Consider the following 14,915-nt stretch of genomic DNA (forward strand, 5'->3'; position numbering starts at 1 on the left):
TATAAGTAAAGGCATGGCATGAAATTCAAAGGAAGTCATAACGCCACTGTACCCAGGCTCATGATCAAGTACATTACTCCCTTCTGCATAAACCTAACCAGGCACTCACACAAATTGGAGCAGCCCCAGAGGTTTCTCACTTAAAAAATACAAAGCATAAGACACATGTCTTATGCAGACTGACTAAAGGCCTTATCCCTTTACCTCATCTCATATCGTTTATTGAGAGGTGACTTATGCCTGACCTATAAGGCATTCTCTGATCCAGCACTTATGAAAATGTTACATATTTGCAAGAAAAAATATACAAGGGTTGCACATTCCATGGTCCTGAACCTTATTTGGGACTGTAACAGAACTTTCTGGAAAGATAAATTCATATCCCAAAGGCAACCTCTTCTATGTAATAGACTTCTCATCTTTGTAAAACCAAGCCTGTTCCTCACTCTTTTGAAAAATAATTTGGATAAGTGGATGGGGAACTGCACATTCACTCCCGGGGTACATCCCATGTCCATTATGGACAGAGGCAGTCTGCAAAATAATTCAGGGCTCCAACACCCAAAGACCTACCACCCTGATAGTACCCCATCCCATATCTGGTGAATTAAGATATAATGCTGCCACCACATCCTTGGTATTATTTGCTTGGCTTGTAAAGGCTCTTATGCAGTTAGCCTAGTAATTCACCTATGGACCTATATATCTATATATCTCTATAGATATATCTATATATCTATATATATATATATATATATATATATATATATATAGCTATATAGATATATCTATATATATATATATATATATACACACACACACACTTGAATGTGGGTACATCCAGATAAATGGCATGCATGTCGCTGTATACAGTTTTTACATTTATACTGTGCAGGTGCTGGAATTTGACTTAAAAAAGTAAATTTATAATGGTTTATAGTTATACACAGACATACGCGTGTGTGTGTGTGTGTGTGTGTGTGTGTGTGTGTGTGTGTGTGTGTGTGTGTGTGTGTGTGTGTGTGTGTGTGTATCTATATATATTTGTAGATGACATTGTGATCTGTAGTGAGAGTAGGGAACAGGTGGAGAAGACCCTGGAGAGATGGAGATATACTCTAGAGAGAAGAGGAATGAAGGCCAGCAGGACTAAGACAGAATATATGTGTGTGAATGAGAGGGAGGATAGAGGAATGGTGAGGATGCAATGAGTAGAGGTGGCGAAGGTGGATGAGTTTAAATCCTTGGGATCAATAGTTCATAGTAATGGTGAGTGTGGAAGAGAGGTGAAGAAGAGAGTACAGGCAGGATGGAGTGGGTGGAGAAGTGTGTCAGGAGTGATTTGTGACAGACGAGTACCAGTAAGAGTGAAAGGTAAGGTCTACAAGAGGGTAGTGAGACCAGCTATGTTATATGGGTTGGAGACAGTGGCACTGACAAAAAGGCAGGAGTTAGAGCTGGATGTGGCAGAGTTAAAGATGTTAAGATTTGCACTGGGTGTGACGAGGGTGAACAGGATTAGGAATAAGTATATTAGAGGGTCAGCCCAGGTTGGAAGATTTGGAGATAAAGCCAGAGAGGCAAGATTACGTTGGTTGGGACATGTGCTGAGGAGGGATGCGGAGTATATTGGAAAAAAGATGCTAAGGATGAAGCTACCAGGTAACGGGAAAAGAGGAAGGCCTAAGATAAGGTTTATGGATGTGGTGAGAGAGGACATGCAGGTGGTTGATGTGACACAGCAAGATGCAGAGGACAGGAAGAAATGGGAACAGATGATCCGCTATGGCGACCCTTAACGGGAACAGCCGAAATAAGATGATGATATATATGAGAGAGAGAGACACACACACATATATATATATATATATATATATAGATATAGATATAGATATATATATAGATATATATATATATATATATATATATATATATATATATATATATATATATATATAATATCTACTTCACATTAGCGGAATCCCAGAATACCGACTCCCAGTTTACCGAGATGACAGTTGGAATCTGGCCCCTGGTGTAAGCCTGTTTATAGATAGGCCTTAGACCAAAAGACGTCCCTTACAATGAGAACAAGCCTTACGGCATCAAGGCAGAGTTGCATTGAAAGCAACTGTTTTTAAATCTGACCTGCAGTTTTATTTTTTTTTTCCTTTGAGAATGCTTGGGCGTGTAAATATTTTTATTTACTTATTCTTCTACTTACTTATCTACTTAATTCCTTTTTTTTGTCAGGTTCACACTTTCTTTGATGGGTATGGAAATCTTCTGAAAACTGGTATACAATTCCCAAAACCATGGCTATAACCCTGTATACAAATTAATGTCTGTTCAACAAGGTGTTACATCATGCTGTGACAGGCTTCTCCTTTTGCAGAAACATAGATACACCTACTGATCCTGTGGTTCTTCCTCTTCATGTAGTTAAAAGTACAAATAAGTAAATAAAAAGTCCTTGCCTGTATTGTGGACTGAGTCTGCTCCTCAGCCATTGGTGGGTGACTGCAGTGGCTACAGCTTGTTACTCAGACCACTGACTGGTTTCACCAGGACCTTTTAGTATAGTTCTTTTTCGCACCGTGGACCAGGGGTAAGCCATACCTTCTGTGGCTGTTGCAGGGTCTATACTGGATATGGGAGAACCATCAACTTTGGGCATGGAAGTTTTTCTTGGAGGATTTTCCCAGGGTGGCCAGGGTAAGAGATCTGTTTTCTGGTTTTAAGTGTCATCCATTCAGTTGGTCTCCTCCTAGGGCTGTCCTTAGGAAAAAGAAAGGGTTAAACATATTTTATCTAAGGACAGTGGGTATGTTAATAAAAATTAATTACTTAGCTTGCAGCCTTTGAAATTGTGAGGATGTTTTATCAGAGGATTCTGATAATGACATGGCTTCTCCCATGTCTTCCTCACAAGCACATGACTCTGGTTCTGAGGAGACTGTTTCCTAAGTTTCTACTACAGACCTTATTCAAGTTGCTCCACAAAGAAGTAATTTGCATATAAGGCCGACTAGTAAACAGATGACACTTTTTGAGATCTTTACTTTGTACTGGAAAGTTAATTCTGTTCACATTTGAACCAGCTCTTCTGGCTGTTTTTGATTCATTACTTATAGACTGATGTTAAGTTGTCAGTCTCGCCTTCATTCTTGCTGGATGGTTCGGAGCCGATCCTCGGCTCCGAGACTGCACTTGCTAAGCTCAAGAGCTAATTTTACCAGCTCGAGGCAACCCTATATCCCATGATGCAAGGCGGAGATTACTCTGATCTCGTTTGCCGCTTCGCTAATGAGGTGCCTTCTTTTACCAGCTCTTGGTAAGTGAACTTTTCAGAGACTTTAGTCTACCCCCCCTTTAATTTTATATATTATATGTATTATATTTTAGTTAGTAATCGACTCACCTTAGCCCTGTTCCCGTCGGTGTTCCCTTCTTTTTGACTAAATATTCCCTTGTCCCTAGTCAGGCCTTAGGCCTTCCCCTCCCTAAATTTTTCCTGTCAGGGATTGTTTGTGTGTGACTGTTTTTTCCCTGGTTAATGTAATTTAATTTAATTAATTTAAATTATTTTGTTGGACTGAGTGTTTTTTGTGTCTGATTGTGTTACTGTTGTTCATCGACACAGTTATGTTGAAGGACACTAAGGTCTCAGGCTTCAAGAAGTGTGACTCGTGCTGTCAGAAGATGTCTCTGACAGACGGTCACACTTCTTGTATTTATTGCCTGGGACCTTCGCACCTGCAGGACTCTTGTGCTATCTGTCATGCTTTCAGCCCAAGAGTCCTGCAGGAATGAAAAAATAAACTTATATTAAGGGGCTTATTAAAGCCCGAGAGCTCCCCGACTAAGTCGGTGCCGGGGAAGCCCTTGAAGCCTGTTAAGCCTTCGGCTCAAGCTTCCAAGCTGTCGGCTTCAGGTCCTTCATCACCAGGCTCGAGATCGGCTCCGGCCGGAGCCGATCTTTCCATGTCAGTCTCAGTATCTGCTCCATCCGGCGCCGATGCTACTAGATCCAGACACTCAGTGTTGGCTCCGGCTGGAGCCGACGTAACTTCGGCTCCGATGGCTCCATTGATCTCAAGAAAGAGATCTCGATCCCCTTCAGTGGAATCCATACATTCGGCTCCGAGATCACCTTTGCTCTCGGAGCGAAGCCATCGGAGCCGATCTTCTCGGTCATCCAGGCTATCTGATCACGACCTTGAGAGAGTGGTGAGTAGACTATTAAAGTCTCAGGCATTGGCCCAAATACTCCATAGCCCACTCAACAGACGGTAGCTATATCACATCCACCGAGCATTCTTCCTCCGACTCTCTTACAGAGTTCGGAGCCGGAGCTCCTCGGAACCGGTACCGTTGTGACTTCGGAGCCGATACCACTCCTTTCGGCTCCGTCGTCCTCGGCTCCGATTTCCTCCTTGAGACCTTCATTAGAGGGATCCGGGCATCTAGTCTCTCTCGTCGGCTCCAAGGGGGCGAGTGGCATCGGACCCTTGTCCGACCCCGTTCTCCCTCTCGGAGCTTCGGCGTTGGTGAGCTTGGCCCCGACATCTGCCTCTGAGCCTTCCCTCTCGGTGAAGCCTGGGGTTCCTATCTCTTCGGAGAGGGAGCTTTCTGGTCTCTCTGACGAGGGAGCCTTCGAGGTGATGAGGAGTGTACTAGCCCCTGGGCTTAGTCAACGGACATTTCCATCAGCTCCCACTCTCTTGCTCCCGGACCCAGAGATCCAACGCCTCAGGTTTCCCCATTGGGAATATCTTCCTCTTCCGAGGCTTCTCCTGATCCGTCAGGAGAACCCCCGCGTAAGAGGACATGTAAGAGGAAACATTTAGACTCCCCTGAGTCTACTACATCAGATACTGACTTGGATGAGTCGGAGGGATCCCCAAGGTCCTCCTCTGAGGATGTCTCATTTTCAGACATCCTTGAAATCCTGAAACAGAGGGGGAACTGGCCTTCCCTTAATCCCTCCGAGGACGAGTCAGTATACCTGGAGGCATTCGGATCTCGACCCTCCACCTCCTGGGTGTCTCCACCTTTCGACCCTCTCATGGAGGTAGTGTCTCGGAAGGCGTGGATGGCTCCAGATTCGGTGGAACCTATCCCTAGGTGACCTTCAAAATGTATCACTGCCCTACAAGGTAGACAATATTTGACAAAGGGTGTCCTAGTTGATGCCATGGTGGTGGCTGCTGCCACCAAGAAGGAATTAGCTGATCCTTCAGTACCTGTCCATCCTCCTAATAAAGATTCTAGGACTATGGACAGGTACGGTAAGCGGATTTTTTCTTCAGCGACATTTGCTATGAGATCGCTGAACTACTTATGCCACTTCACCCGACTTCAAAGAGACGTTCTTAAAGAATTGGGAGAAGTTTTACAGGATCCGTCAGCTGCTGGGTCTCAGGACAAGATTAGCTCACAGCTAGGAATCCTTAACTCCATTGCTAACTCCTCCATGCGGCTCATTTCTTATGCAGCCGATGGAGCGAGTAGGGCCGCAGGCACAGGAGTGGCTTTAAGGCATCAGTCCTGGATGCGGCTTTGTAATTTTGCAGACCCCTTCAAGGCGTCTTTCACAAACTCCCCCTTTGATGGCTCGACCTTGTTCGGTCCTCAAGTGAAAGACACTTTGACTAGATGCGAACAAGATGGCAAGACTCTTTCTGCCGTAGGAGTCCGTTTCTCCACACCTTCTAGACCTTACCCCAAACGACAGAAAGGAGGGAAAATGTGGTTCCACAAATCTCAAGGAGTCACACCTGACGCACAAAGTCAGTTTACCCCCAGAGGCAGAGGGGGTAACAATAATAGACGCCGCCCTAGGGGCAGAGGTGGTCTGCAGAATCAGGGTAGCAGAGATCTTCCAGCATCCCTGAGATGTTGCCCGATTGTCCGCCTTCGGAGGCAGTCGGGGGAAAACTATCGATGTACCCAATAGCCTGGCTTTCTCTTTCTCAAGACAAATGGGTACAGTCAATTATAGCCGAGGGTTACAAAATTCCCTTTATTCAAACCCCAATTCAACAAAAGGGAACCCTTCCAGACGTTCCACCCGGTCTAAGGGAATTAGCAGTACTAGAAATATCAAAACTGCTAGTAAAAAGAGCCATCCAGCCAGTCCCAGCGGACCAAATAGGATCCGGAATCTACTCAATTTTCTTTTTAGTTCCAAAAAAGACAGGAGACTGGAGACCAATATTAGATCTCAGCAAACTCAACAAGTTTGTAAAGAAATCAAGATTCCGGATGGTCACGCTTCAGTCTATTTTGCCCTTTCTGGGCAAGGACAATTGGATGTGCTCGATAGATCTTCAGGATGCGTACTACCACACAAAAATTCACAGACGCTCCAGACGATTTCTCCGCTTCCGGCTGGGGACCAGTCACTTCCAATTCAGAGCCCTGCCCTTTGGACTCACTACAGCCCCCAGAGTGTTCACCAAATGCATGGCAGTGGTTACGGCTCACCTGAGACGTCAAGGATTCCAGGTGTTTCCATATCTAGACGACTGGCTCCTCACTGCCACCACCAGGCATCAGCTTCTCCAAGCCAGAAATTACACCATTCATACTTGCAGAGGGCTAGGAATTTCTATAAATTTCGAAAAATCTGCCTTGTCGCCTTGTCAATATATTACTTTTATAGGCGCAAAATTGGACACAGTACAACTTTCTGCAAGGTTGACAGACCAAAGGATCTTGGACATTCAAAGACACGTCCAAGTGATTCTATTCAGCAACAAAATTCAGGCCAGATTTGCTCTGAAAGTACTAGGTCTTATGGCAGCCGCCATAACACTTCTTCCCCTCGCCCGCTTTTACATGCGGCTTCTACAATGGATGCTATTCACCCAATGGTCCTTTCAACAACTTCCCATGCGTCACCAGATCATAGTAACTCCAACTTGCAAAAGGCATCTGACTTGGTGGATATCGTCCCCTCAAATCCATCAAGGCAGACCATTTGTTCCTCTTGCCCCGGTTGTCACGGTTACATCGGACGCCTCCCTGATCGGGTGGGGGGGCATTATCAGGGCAGTATGGTCCATGGCACTTGGCAACCTTTCGAGTACCATCTGCACATAAATGTTCTGGAGATGAGAGCAGTGCTTTTAACGTTGCAAGCCCTCAACGACTCTCTTCCCCTGGGAACTATTGCAGTCCAAACGGACAATATGTCCGTAGTGTGGTATATAAACAAACAGGGCAGAACCAAGTCCTATCCACTGTGTCAAGAGGCTCTCAGACTTTGGTAATGGGCAATCTCCTCTCACCGGTTTCTGATAGCAACGCACATCCCCGGGAAATCCAACATCATAGCGGACAGATTGAGCAGAGCTATTCTCATGCCTCATGAGTGGTCTCTGTCAGTGACGGAAGAGATTTTTCAGAAGTGGGGTCTTCCTTGCTGCGACCTTTTCGCTACACCTCAAAACAGCAAATGCCCAGACTTCTTCTCTCTCTCTTCCCCTTCCAGGCCATCCCCCCAGAGACGCTCTAACCCAAGATTGGCCCCGGGGGCTTCTTTATGCCTTTCCACTTTTTCCGCTGATACCTCAGCTAGTTCAGAAAGCAACCGCTTTGAGAGCCAAGTTGATTCTCATTGCCCCTTATTGGCCTCGACAGATATGGTTTCCATTCCTACATCATTACCTCTTGGTACCGCCATGGCATCTGGACCCGGTTCCAGATCTTCTGACCCACCAGTCGGGTCAACTGCACCAATCCATACCTTCTCTCAACCTCACTGCTTGGTTGCTCCACTTCCATCCTTAGCCAGGCTTCCTATGATTTCTAATCCTGTACGGGATATCTTAGTAGCTTCCCTAAAATCTTCTACCAGAAAGATTTACACTAGTAAATGGCGATGTTTCTCTTTCTGGGCAAAAGCTAGGAACGTAGACCCCTATACTGCTCCAATTCATTCGGTATTGGACTTCCTAGCTGACATATTTCATTCAGGATCCTCTTCTTCCACAGTGAAAGTTCAACTGGCAGCCATTTCAAATCTTCATATAGTCTTTTTGGACCACAACATTATGTCACATAAACTTTGCAAGGCATTCCTTCGAGGTATCTTTTTATTGAAACCTCAGATTAGAGACCCCCCACCACAGTGGGATCTAAATTTAATTTTAACATCCTTGATTCTTCCCCCGTTCGAACCTGCAGCTGCCTGTTCTTTGAAATTGCTTTCTTGGAAAACACTTTTTCTAGTTGCCATTACATCTGCCAGAAGAGTATCTGAGCTTCATGCTCTCTGTGTTCGCCCTCCCTATCTAATATTCCACAAAGACAGGGTGTCCCTAAGAACTAATCCGTCTTTCTTACCAAAGGTGGCATCACAAACTAACCTAAATCAATCCATTGATCTTCCAGTATTTTTTTCGAACTATTCTGATAGAGCTGAACAAAAGTTACATTATCTCGATGTTCACCGTCAACTCGGATATTATCTGGATAAGACAAAAATTTTTAGGAAATCTGATCAACTATTTCTATCCTATGCAGAGAACAGGAAAGGCCTTCCAGTTTCTAAGGTAACTTTATCTAGATGGCTGTCTTCTGTGATCACTTACATTTATCAGCTCAGAGGCAAAGAGTTGGTTTCTAACCCAAAAGCCCATTCTACCAGAGCTCTGGCTACATCTACAGCTTTTCAAGCTAGACTTCCTATAGACACTATTTGTGCAGCAGCCACATGGGCCTCTCCTCATACCTTTGTTTCACATTACAAATTAGATTTGGTCTCCAGAGACGGAGCAAATTTTGGTCCCACCGTTCTCAAGAGTCTGTTCTATTAAGCCACCCAGGATAGAGGTGCTAGGGAAGCGGTCCCATCCAGCAAGAGTGAAGGCGAGATTGACAACTTAACATTTAGAAGTTATGTACCTACCATAACGTTACATGTTGGTTGTCTTCTCTCGCCGCCTTTCTTGCGTCCCGCCCTCCATCCCCCTAGCCTGGTCAGACCGGGAAGATTATACATCTTCTATTAAGACGTTATTACCTTTTTCTAGCTGTTCAACTCCTAGTGTCACTAGATTATGTTGATCCTTTCTAGAAGGTTTATGATGTTATTTAGTATCCTTATTTTCTTCCTCCTCTTAAGTTGGAAGAAAATACTGCTATTTCTTTAGCTACCAAACGAGATCTGAGTAATCTCCGCCTTGCATCATGGGATATAGGGTTGCCTCGAGCTGGTAAAATTAGCTCTCAAGCTTAGCAAGTGCCGAGTCGGAGCCGAGGATCGGCTCTGAACCATCCAGCAAGAAAGAAGGCGAGAGAAGACAACTAACATGGAACGTTATGGTAGGTACATAACTTCTAATTTTGTTTACTGCTGTGACATCTACAACAGATTATCCCAGTTGGAAGCGCTGTAATTTATGTTACTTTTCCTGACATATTCTGATTATTTCCCCTCCATCAGCGGTAATGCTTCCTTTACTGTTCACCTTTGGACATCTCCCATAATTGTGTCCTTTTCCCATATAACAGTAGGACCCATCACTGGAACAAACGGAAAGAGACATGCATGTAAAAAGCAACTCAATGAGGAGTTACATTAGCAAATGAACAGCACTGCTCCAGCCAATACAATAAAACGTATCCACTGCATCTGTTTTCATCATCATTAAATCAAAACAACCAAGAAACTATGTTGCAGAAAGTCTTAGTCCACTACTGTGTCTTCCTGGAAAAAAAAGTAGCTTATGTAAGCATTACTTCACTACATTTCAAAGACTGCTGAAGTTTTCCTGTCAGCATGGGGCTGCAGATAAAAGGAGCACACAGAGGAGACTGTTTGCATTTCCTGAAGTGTTAGTTACCCTTCCCCCAAAGTACTGAAACCTGAGCTCATACACTAAAAGCTGCCTGAATGTAAACAAAAAGATCACATGACCTACCGTCCTAATCAAAACAATCAGTCAAGCAGAGAATCTTGACACTCTCCCTTTAATGGTGGTGTAGTTTGAGTAAGGGGAGGAGCATGAGCTTTGAATCCAAAGTCTGAGAGCTGCTGGTATCTGTGCCGAAGACCCATCAGTTGAAAAGGACAGAAGAAGCAATAACATGGATCTAGCATTATGGTAAGTACATAATTTTCCTTTTTCAGGTACTGATTAATCATTGCTGCTGATACATATGTATTTTATTTTTTTATATTTTAAGGTGCATTTAAAAAAAAGGCTTAGAGTTAAATTTTGCTTTTAGGCACATCAAGATGTCCCTTCTTGGCTAGAAGAAATTGCTTTTGGTACACATGGAGCAACATACAGCAATCCAAGAGGAAATGTGTTTTCTTCTGTGGACTCTCGGAAGGTTAGTGAAATTTGCTTTATGCTGAAGAGAAATGTTTGAAGTTTCATAATGATTTGCAACTTTTGTTCATGTTAACAGTAGAAAAAAATATAAATTATTGGTGAGCCTTCAAGTCCCAGCCACATATTCCTGGCTTTGAAGTTAGGCTTGAAATTGACTTCAAACCTACAGGCCAAAGGAGGCGATAAAGGCAGACAAGCAGAAATAGCTGAAAGGTTGGCTTTAACTGAAAAAAACACCAACCCAGCATGGAGCAGTTCATACATACAAGAGAGAACCAGAGGAACCTCCACAGAAAGTGGATCCTGGTTACGAGCAAGGCACCAGACGGAAAATCTCTTCCATTTGGACACAGGATGTCCTGGCCTCCTACAGTACCCAAAGCATGTCCTCAGGAAAAAAGAGGTACCCAAAACGGATCAAAACACTATCACCCTAAGTGTCGTTTGAAGAGTGGACAAGTGAGGATGGATGAGATGCCCCTTGTCTTGTGTGAGTATGTCCACCCAGCTAGGTGGCTTATGGTGAATGCCCTTGGCTAAGTGCAGAAGAAGAGGGAACCAATGCTGTCTGGGCCGAAAGGGAGTCGCCAGCAGGATTTTGGGGGAGTCTTCCTCTATCTTGAGCAGGACCCTCAGTATGAGGAAGTGGAGAGAAGGTATAGAAAAATATCCTCTTCCAAGAAAGACAGGGCATGGACTTGGGACTCTGGTGCAGAAATGGGGAAGTTGTCTGTTTATGAGGGAGGTAAACAAATCTACCCAAGTACCCCACTGGTGGACAATATCCAAAAACACATTTCTGTGAAGCATCCACTTGTGAACCTGTGTTATGGACCTGCTGAGAGAGTCTGCCACAATGTTTTGCTCTGAAGGGAGTATAAACAGCCTAAAGTGTCACCTGATATTGGACAACCAGATTCTAAACTTGAAGAGCTAGTCTGCACAGAAGGTAGGAGTCTCACTTTGAGACATGGAAGAGGAGGGACTACAAAGTCTAAAGGATGACCATGTTGGCACTATACTGACTATAGGAACCACTGCAGCTTCCTCGTATTGAGTGTGGCTAGAGGTAGCATAGCAATGGCAGAAGCCAGGAATCCCAAATCCCTTAAATGTGTCTTGGCTATAACTGAGGCCTAAGGAATAAGGGATTTAGAAAAGGCAGAGCAAGAGCCTTGGGAGGTGACAAGGAAGCCAGTATAGGCATGGTCTGGAACCTGCAGCTGAGGAAAATGTGACCTTGAGAAGGAGTCTGGAAGGATTTTTGGAAAATTATTGTAAACATTAGGCTTTGCAAAAGGCACTCATCTTAAAATGGCTTGGTAACCAGCACAAAGGAATAAGCATTCAGACCGATGATTGAAGATGGTGTTTGGACTGGCATCAAAGATGACGTTCTTCCATTTCACTGTTGCGGCGTACATTACATTAGGGATCCCCTGCCAGTATACCAAAGCCGTAGGTTGCTTTAAGGGGTGCGCCTTACATCACACATGCTCCTTGTGTACAGTAGGGCATAAAGGTGATATCCAAACGTACCATCCGTAGAGGAACTTTGCTGCCAGTCTGAATGCCATGATTGTCTGTCAGATGTCCATTCTGTTGCTGGTTCATTGAACTGTTGTAGATAAGTGCCCCAATGGGGAGCTTTGTTACTTGTCTTTCTTTTTATTGTTGCTTGTGGGGTTTCATGTCATCCAAGAAGGATGCCAGTGTGGGAGACAGATTTCCCTGTAAAGACTGCCACGAACAGTGTCTGTATTGTCTTGGCGCCTCACACGACCATACATTGTTCCGTCAGTCCTTTGTACCTAAAACCCTTCGTAGTAGACTCTTCTTTGGTGCTTTGCCTTGAAAGCCGGCGTCTTAGCCTTCTTGCAGAGGGCATAGTTTCATAGATTGGTACTAGGCTATCGGCCCTAGGGCCTATACACACCTAGCCATAACAATTCCCTGGATATTTCTTCCCACAATATTTACTTCCCTGGACCCCTGTCTAGCAGGGCGACTGACATGCTCCCCAGGGTGAATTTCCTATTTTCCATCCAGTCATCAAGGTTCCTTTTGAAGAGAGCCAAGGAGGTGCTCTGCTTGACATGTATGGGCAGTCTATGCCAGAGTATGGGGAGTCTCTGGGTCAGGAGCCTATCCCTCCAGCATGTTTGTTCATTTTGATGACACTGTTTAAATCTGTGGAGCGTGTGGCTTTGAGGGATTGGGATTTCTTTAAGTAGAGCATGTTCAACAGCTCAAGGTTTGACATGGCCTTTTATATTAAGTAGACGGTATGCCACAGAGTATAGCTGGTGTGTTTTTTTTTTTTTTTTTTTTTTTTAAGACTGTCAGCATATGGCATCTGCTTTCGGCCTGTGATTCTTTTAGTGAAGTATTTCTGCGGCCTTTCCAGCTGTTGCAGATGTTTTATGAGGTACATACCAAACGGGGCGTTATACTCTGTAATGGGTCTAATGAAGAATGAGTACAGTGGGACAATGACCTCCTTTTTTCTGGATGAAAAGCCCTTAGTGATGAGGTGTGCCACATAGAAGGATTTCCTGACTGTTGTGGCGTTATGGTTATCGAAGGTGAGACCACTGTCCACCTGTGTCCCTAAGTCTGTCATCAAACTTTCGATGATTAGTGTACTGCCACCTATGTGGCAATTCATGGGTACATGTTTTTTTCCAAAGGGGATAAACAATACATTTCTTGGCATTAAGCTTGAGCCCATGGCTCTGGCACCAGGCATCTGTTTCTGTAAGGTCCTTTTGGAGAATATCCACATAATTTGGAGATTCAATAATGGCTCCCAGTTTGCAGTCATCTGCGAACTTTGTTAGCCAGAGTCCCTTAGTGTTGGCCTGTACTTCAGAGAAGTAGATGCCAAACAAGAGCGGTCCCAGGACTAACCCTGAGGTACTACACTTGTCACTTGTCTGGAGCTGGATTTGGAGTCTGCTACTTTTACAATCTGGGTTCTGTCAGTAAGCCATTTGGCAACCCATCGGGTGACATAGGGATTTATGCCCAGCTTAGTAAGTTTATCTATGATTCCAGAGTAGGGGATGGTGTCGAGGCCTTGGCGAGGTCCAGATAGGCTGTGTGGACCGCCTTACTCTCTTCCACAGCTCTGGAGACTGATTCGAAGTCAGTCAGGTTCAGGAGACAAGATCGGCCCTTCACGAACCCAAACTGGGTGGGTGGTGTCCAGTGTTTGAAGGTTGCCAATGTCTTTGTTTATAAGTTCCATGATAATGCGTTCCATGCCCTTGCAGATCAGGCTTGTCAGACTGATGGGATGGTAGTTCCCGGGATCCAAGGTGGATTCCCCCCTTGTGGAGTGGGATAACTGTAGCTGTGCGCCACTTGGTGGGCACGAAACCTGAGGTGAGGCTATGATTAAACTTAGGTGAGGTACCAGTTCATTTTGTAGTTCATGTAGTACACAGCCCGGGATGTCATCTGGTCCCACAGATGCTGTATTCTTAGCTTTGGAGAGTGCGGTTTCTACCTGTGTGGCCTTGATTACTGGAATTTGGCAATCTTTTGGTATTGAGATGGCCCCTTTAGGGGGTGAGAGGGGGGTGAAGTTGGCACTAAATTGATCTGTCAGGATATTGGCAATATCCTTGGGATCAGTATATTTAATGCCATTCTGTTGTAGCTCAGAGCAAATTTGAGCATTGCCATTTAGATTCTTGACATAACTATAGAATGCCTTGTGGTTGTCTTTGGAATCATTGGCAATTTTATTTTCGTAACTAGCTTTGGAGGATTTTGAGGGATCTCAGCTTCTTACTGAGGCTGGTGAGGGAGTTTTTTGCATCCTGAGATTTTCCTCTTTTCTGCAACAGTTTCATCCTTCTGTTGTATAGATTGTTTATAGCAGAGGACCACCAGATTGGCTTCCTTTTTTGGAGGAGAGCATCTTGGTTCTATTTACGATGGCACAATTCATGCGCAAGTGGATGCGCTCGTATAGTGCCTTAGTGTAGGATTCAGCAGTCAAACATTCAGATCCCGTCTGTATGGGTGTCATGAAGTTTGTCACTTCTGACTTAAGTAGCATGAAGTTGGCTTTGGAGACTTTTTTACAGAGGTTTCTTTACTAGGGTGTGGGATGTGGATGTCAAGGGTGATTTGCTTATGGTCAGACCTGACCAATGAGGGGGTGACCACTGGTGTGGAGCAGCTATCTCCCATGTTGGTAACGACCATGTCTAGGATATTGGATCCCCTGGTGGGACAGTGAATTTAGTTGATCCAGGGCATTGGAATGTATGAATTCCAAGAACCATTGGGAAAAGGTGTTGGTACCCAAGTAGTTTACCCAGTTAATGGCAGGGTAGTTGAAATCACCCAGTATTAGGGTGTTTGGTTGTATCTTAATTTTTTCCAGTATGTTTAGAAAGGTGTAGTGAGAATCTTGGGGCATGGTAGATGATCTGTAGCAAGGTACAATTTGGGTTTCTGTCTTACCTAGTGTTAGTTGCACCTGGAGAATTTCAGATGCATTGTGTTGGGCAACTAGCCTGGAGGTGTGAATATCCTTGGGTGAATATGGAC

The 14,915-nt window shown here is 44.5% G+C and overlaps 1 protein-coding gene across 1 annotated transcript in view; it reads left to right on the plus strand.

The window, feature by feature from the left end:
• The window catches only part of DDX4 (DEAD-box helicase 4), a 2,434,953-nt gene that overhangs the window by 2,253,208 nt on the left and 166,830 nt on the right, over positions 1 to 14,915 (plus strand). Inside the window, exon 23 of the mRNA XM_044063758.1 lies at positions 10,240 to 10,347. Coding sequence (XP_043919693.1) covers positions 10,240 to 10,347 — 108 coding nt within the window. The remainder of the gene's footprint in view (positions 1 to 10,239; positions 10,348 to 14,915) is intronic.

Source organism: Protopterus annectens, chromosome 2.part2, assembly GCF_019279795.1.
Source record: "Protopterus annectens isolate FY-2018-M chromosome 2.part2, PAN1.0, whole genome shotgun sequence".
In the NCBI taxonomy this organism is placed as follows: domain Eukaryota; kingdom Metazoa; phylum Chordata; order Ceratodontiformes; family Protopteridae; genus Protopterus; species Protopterus annectens.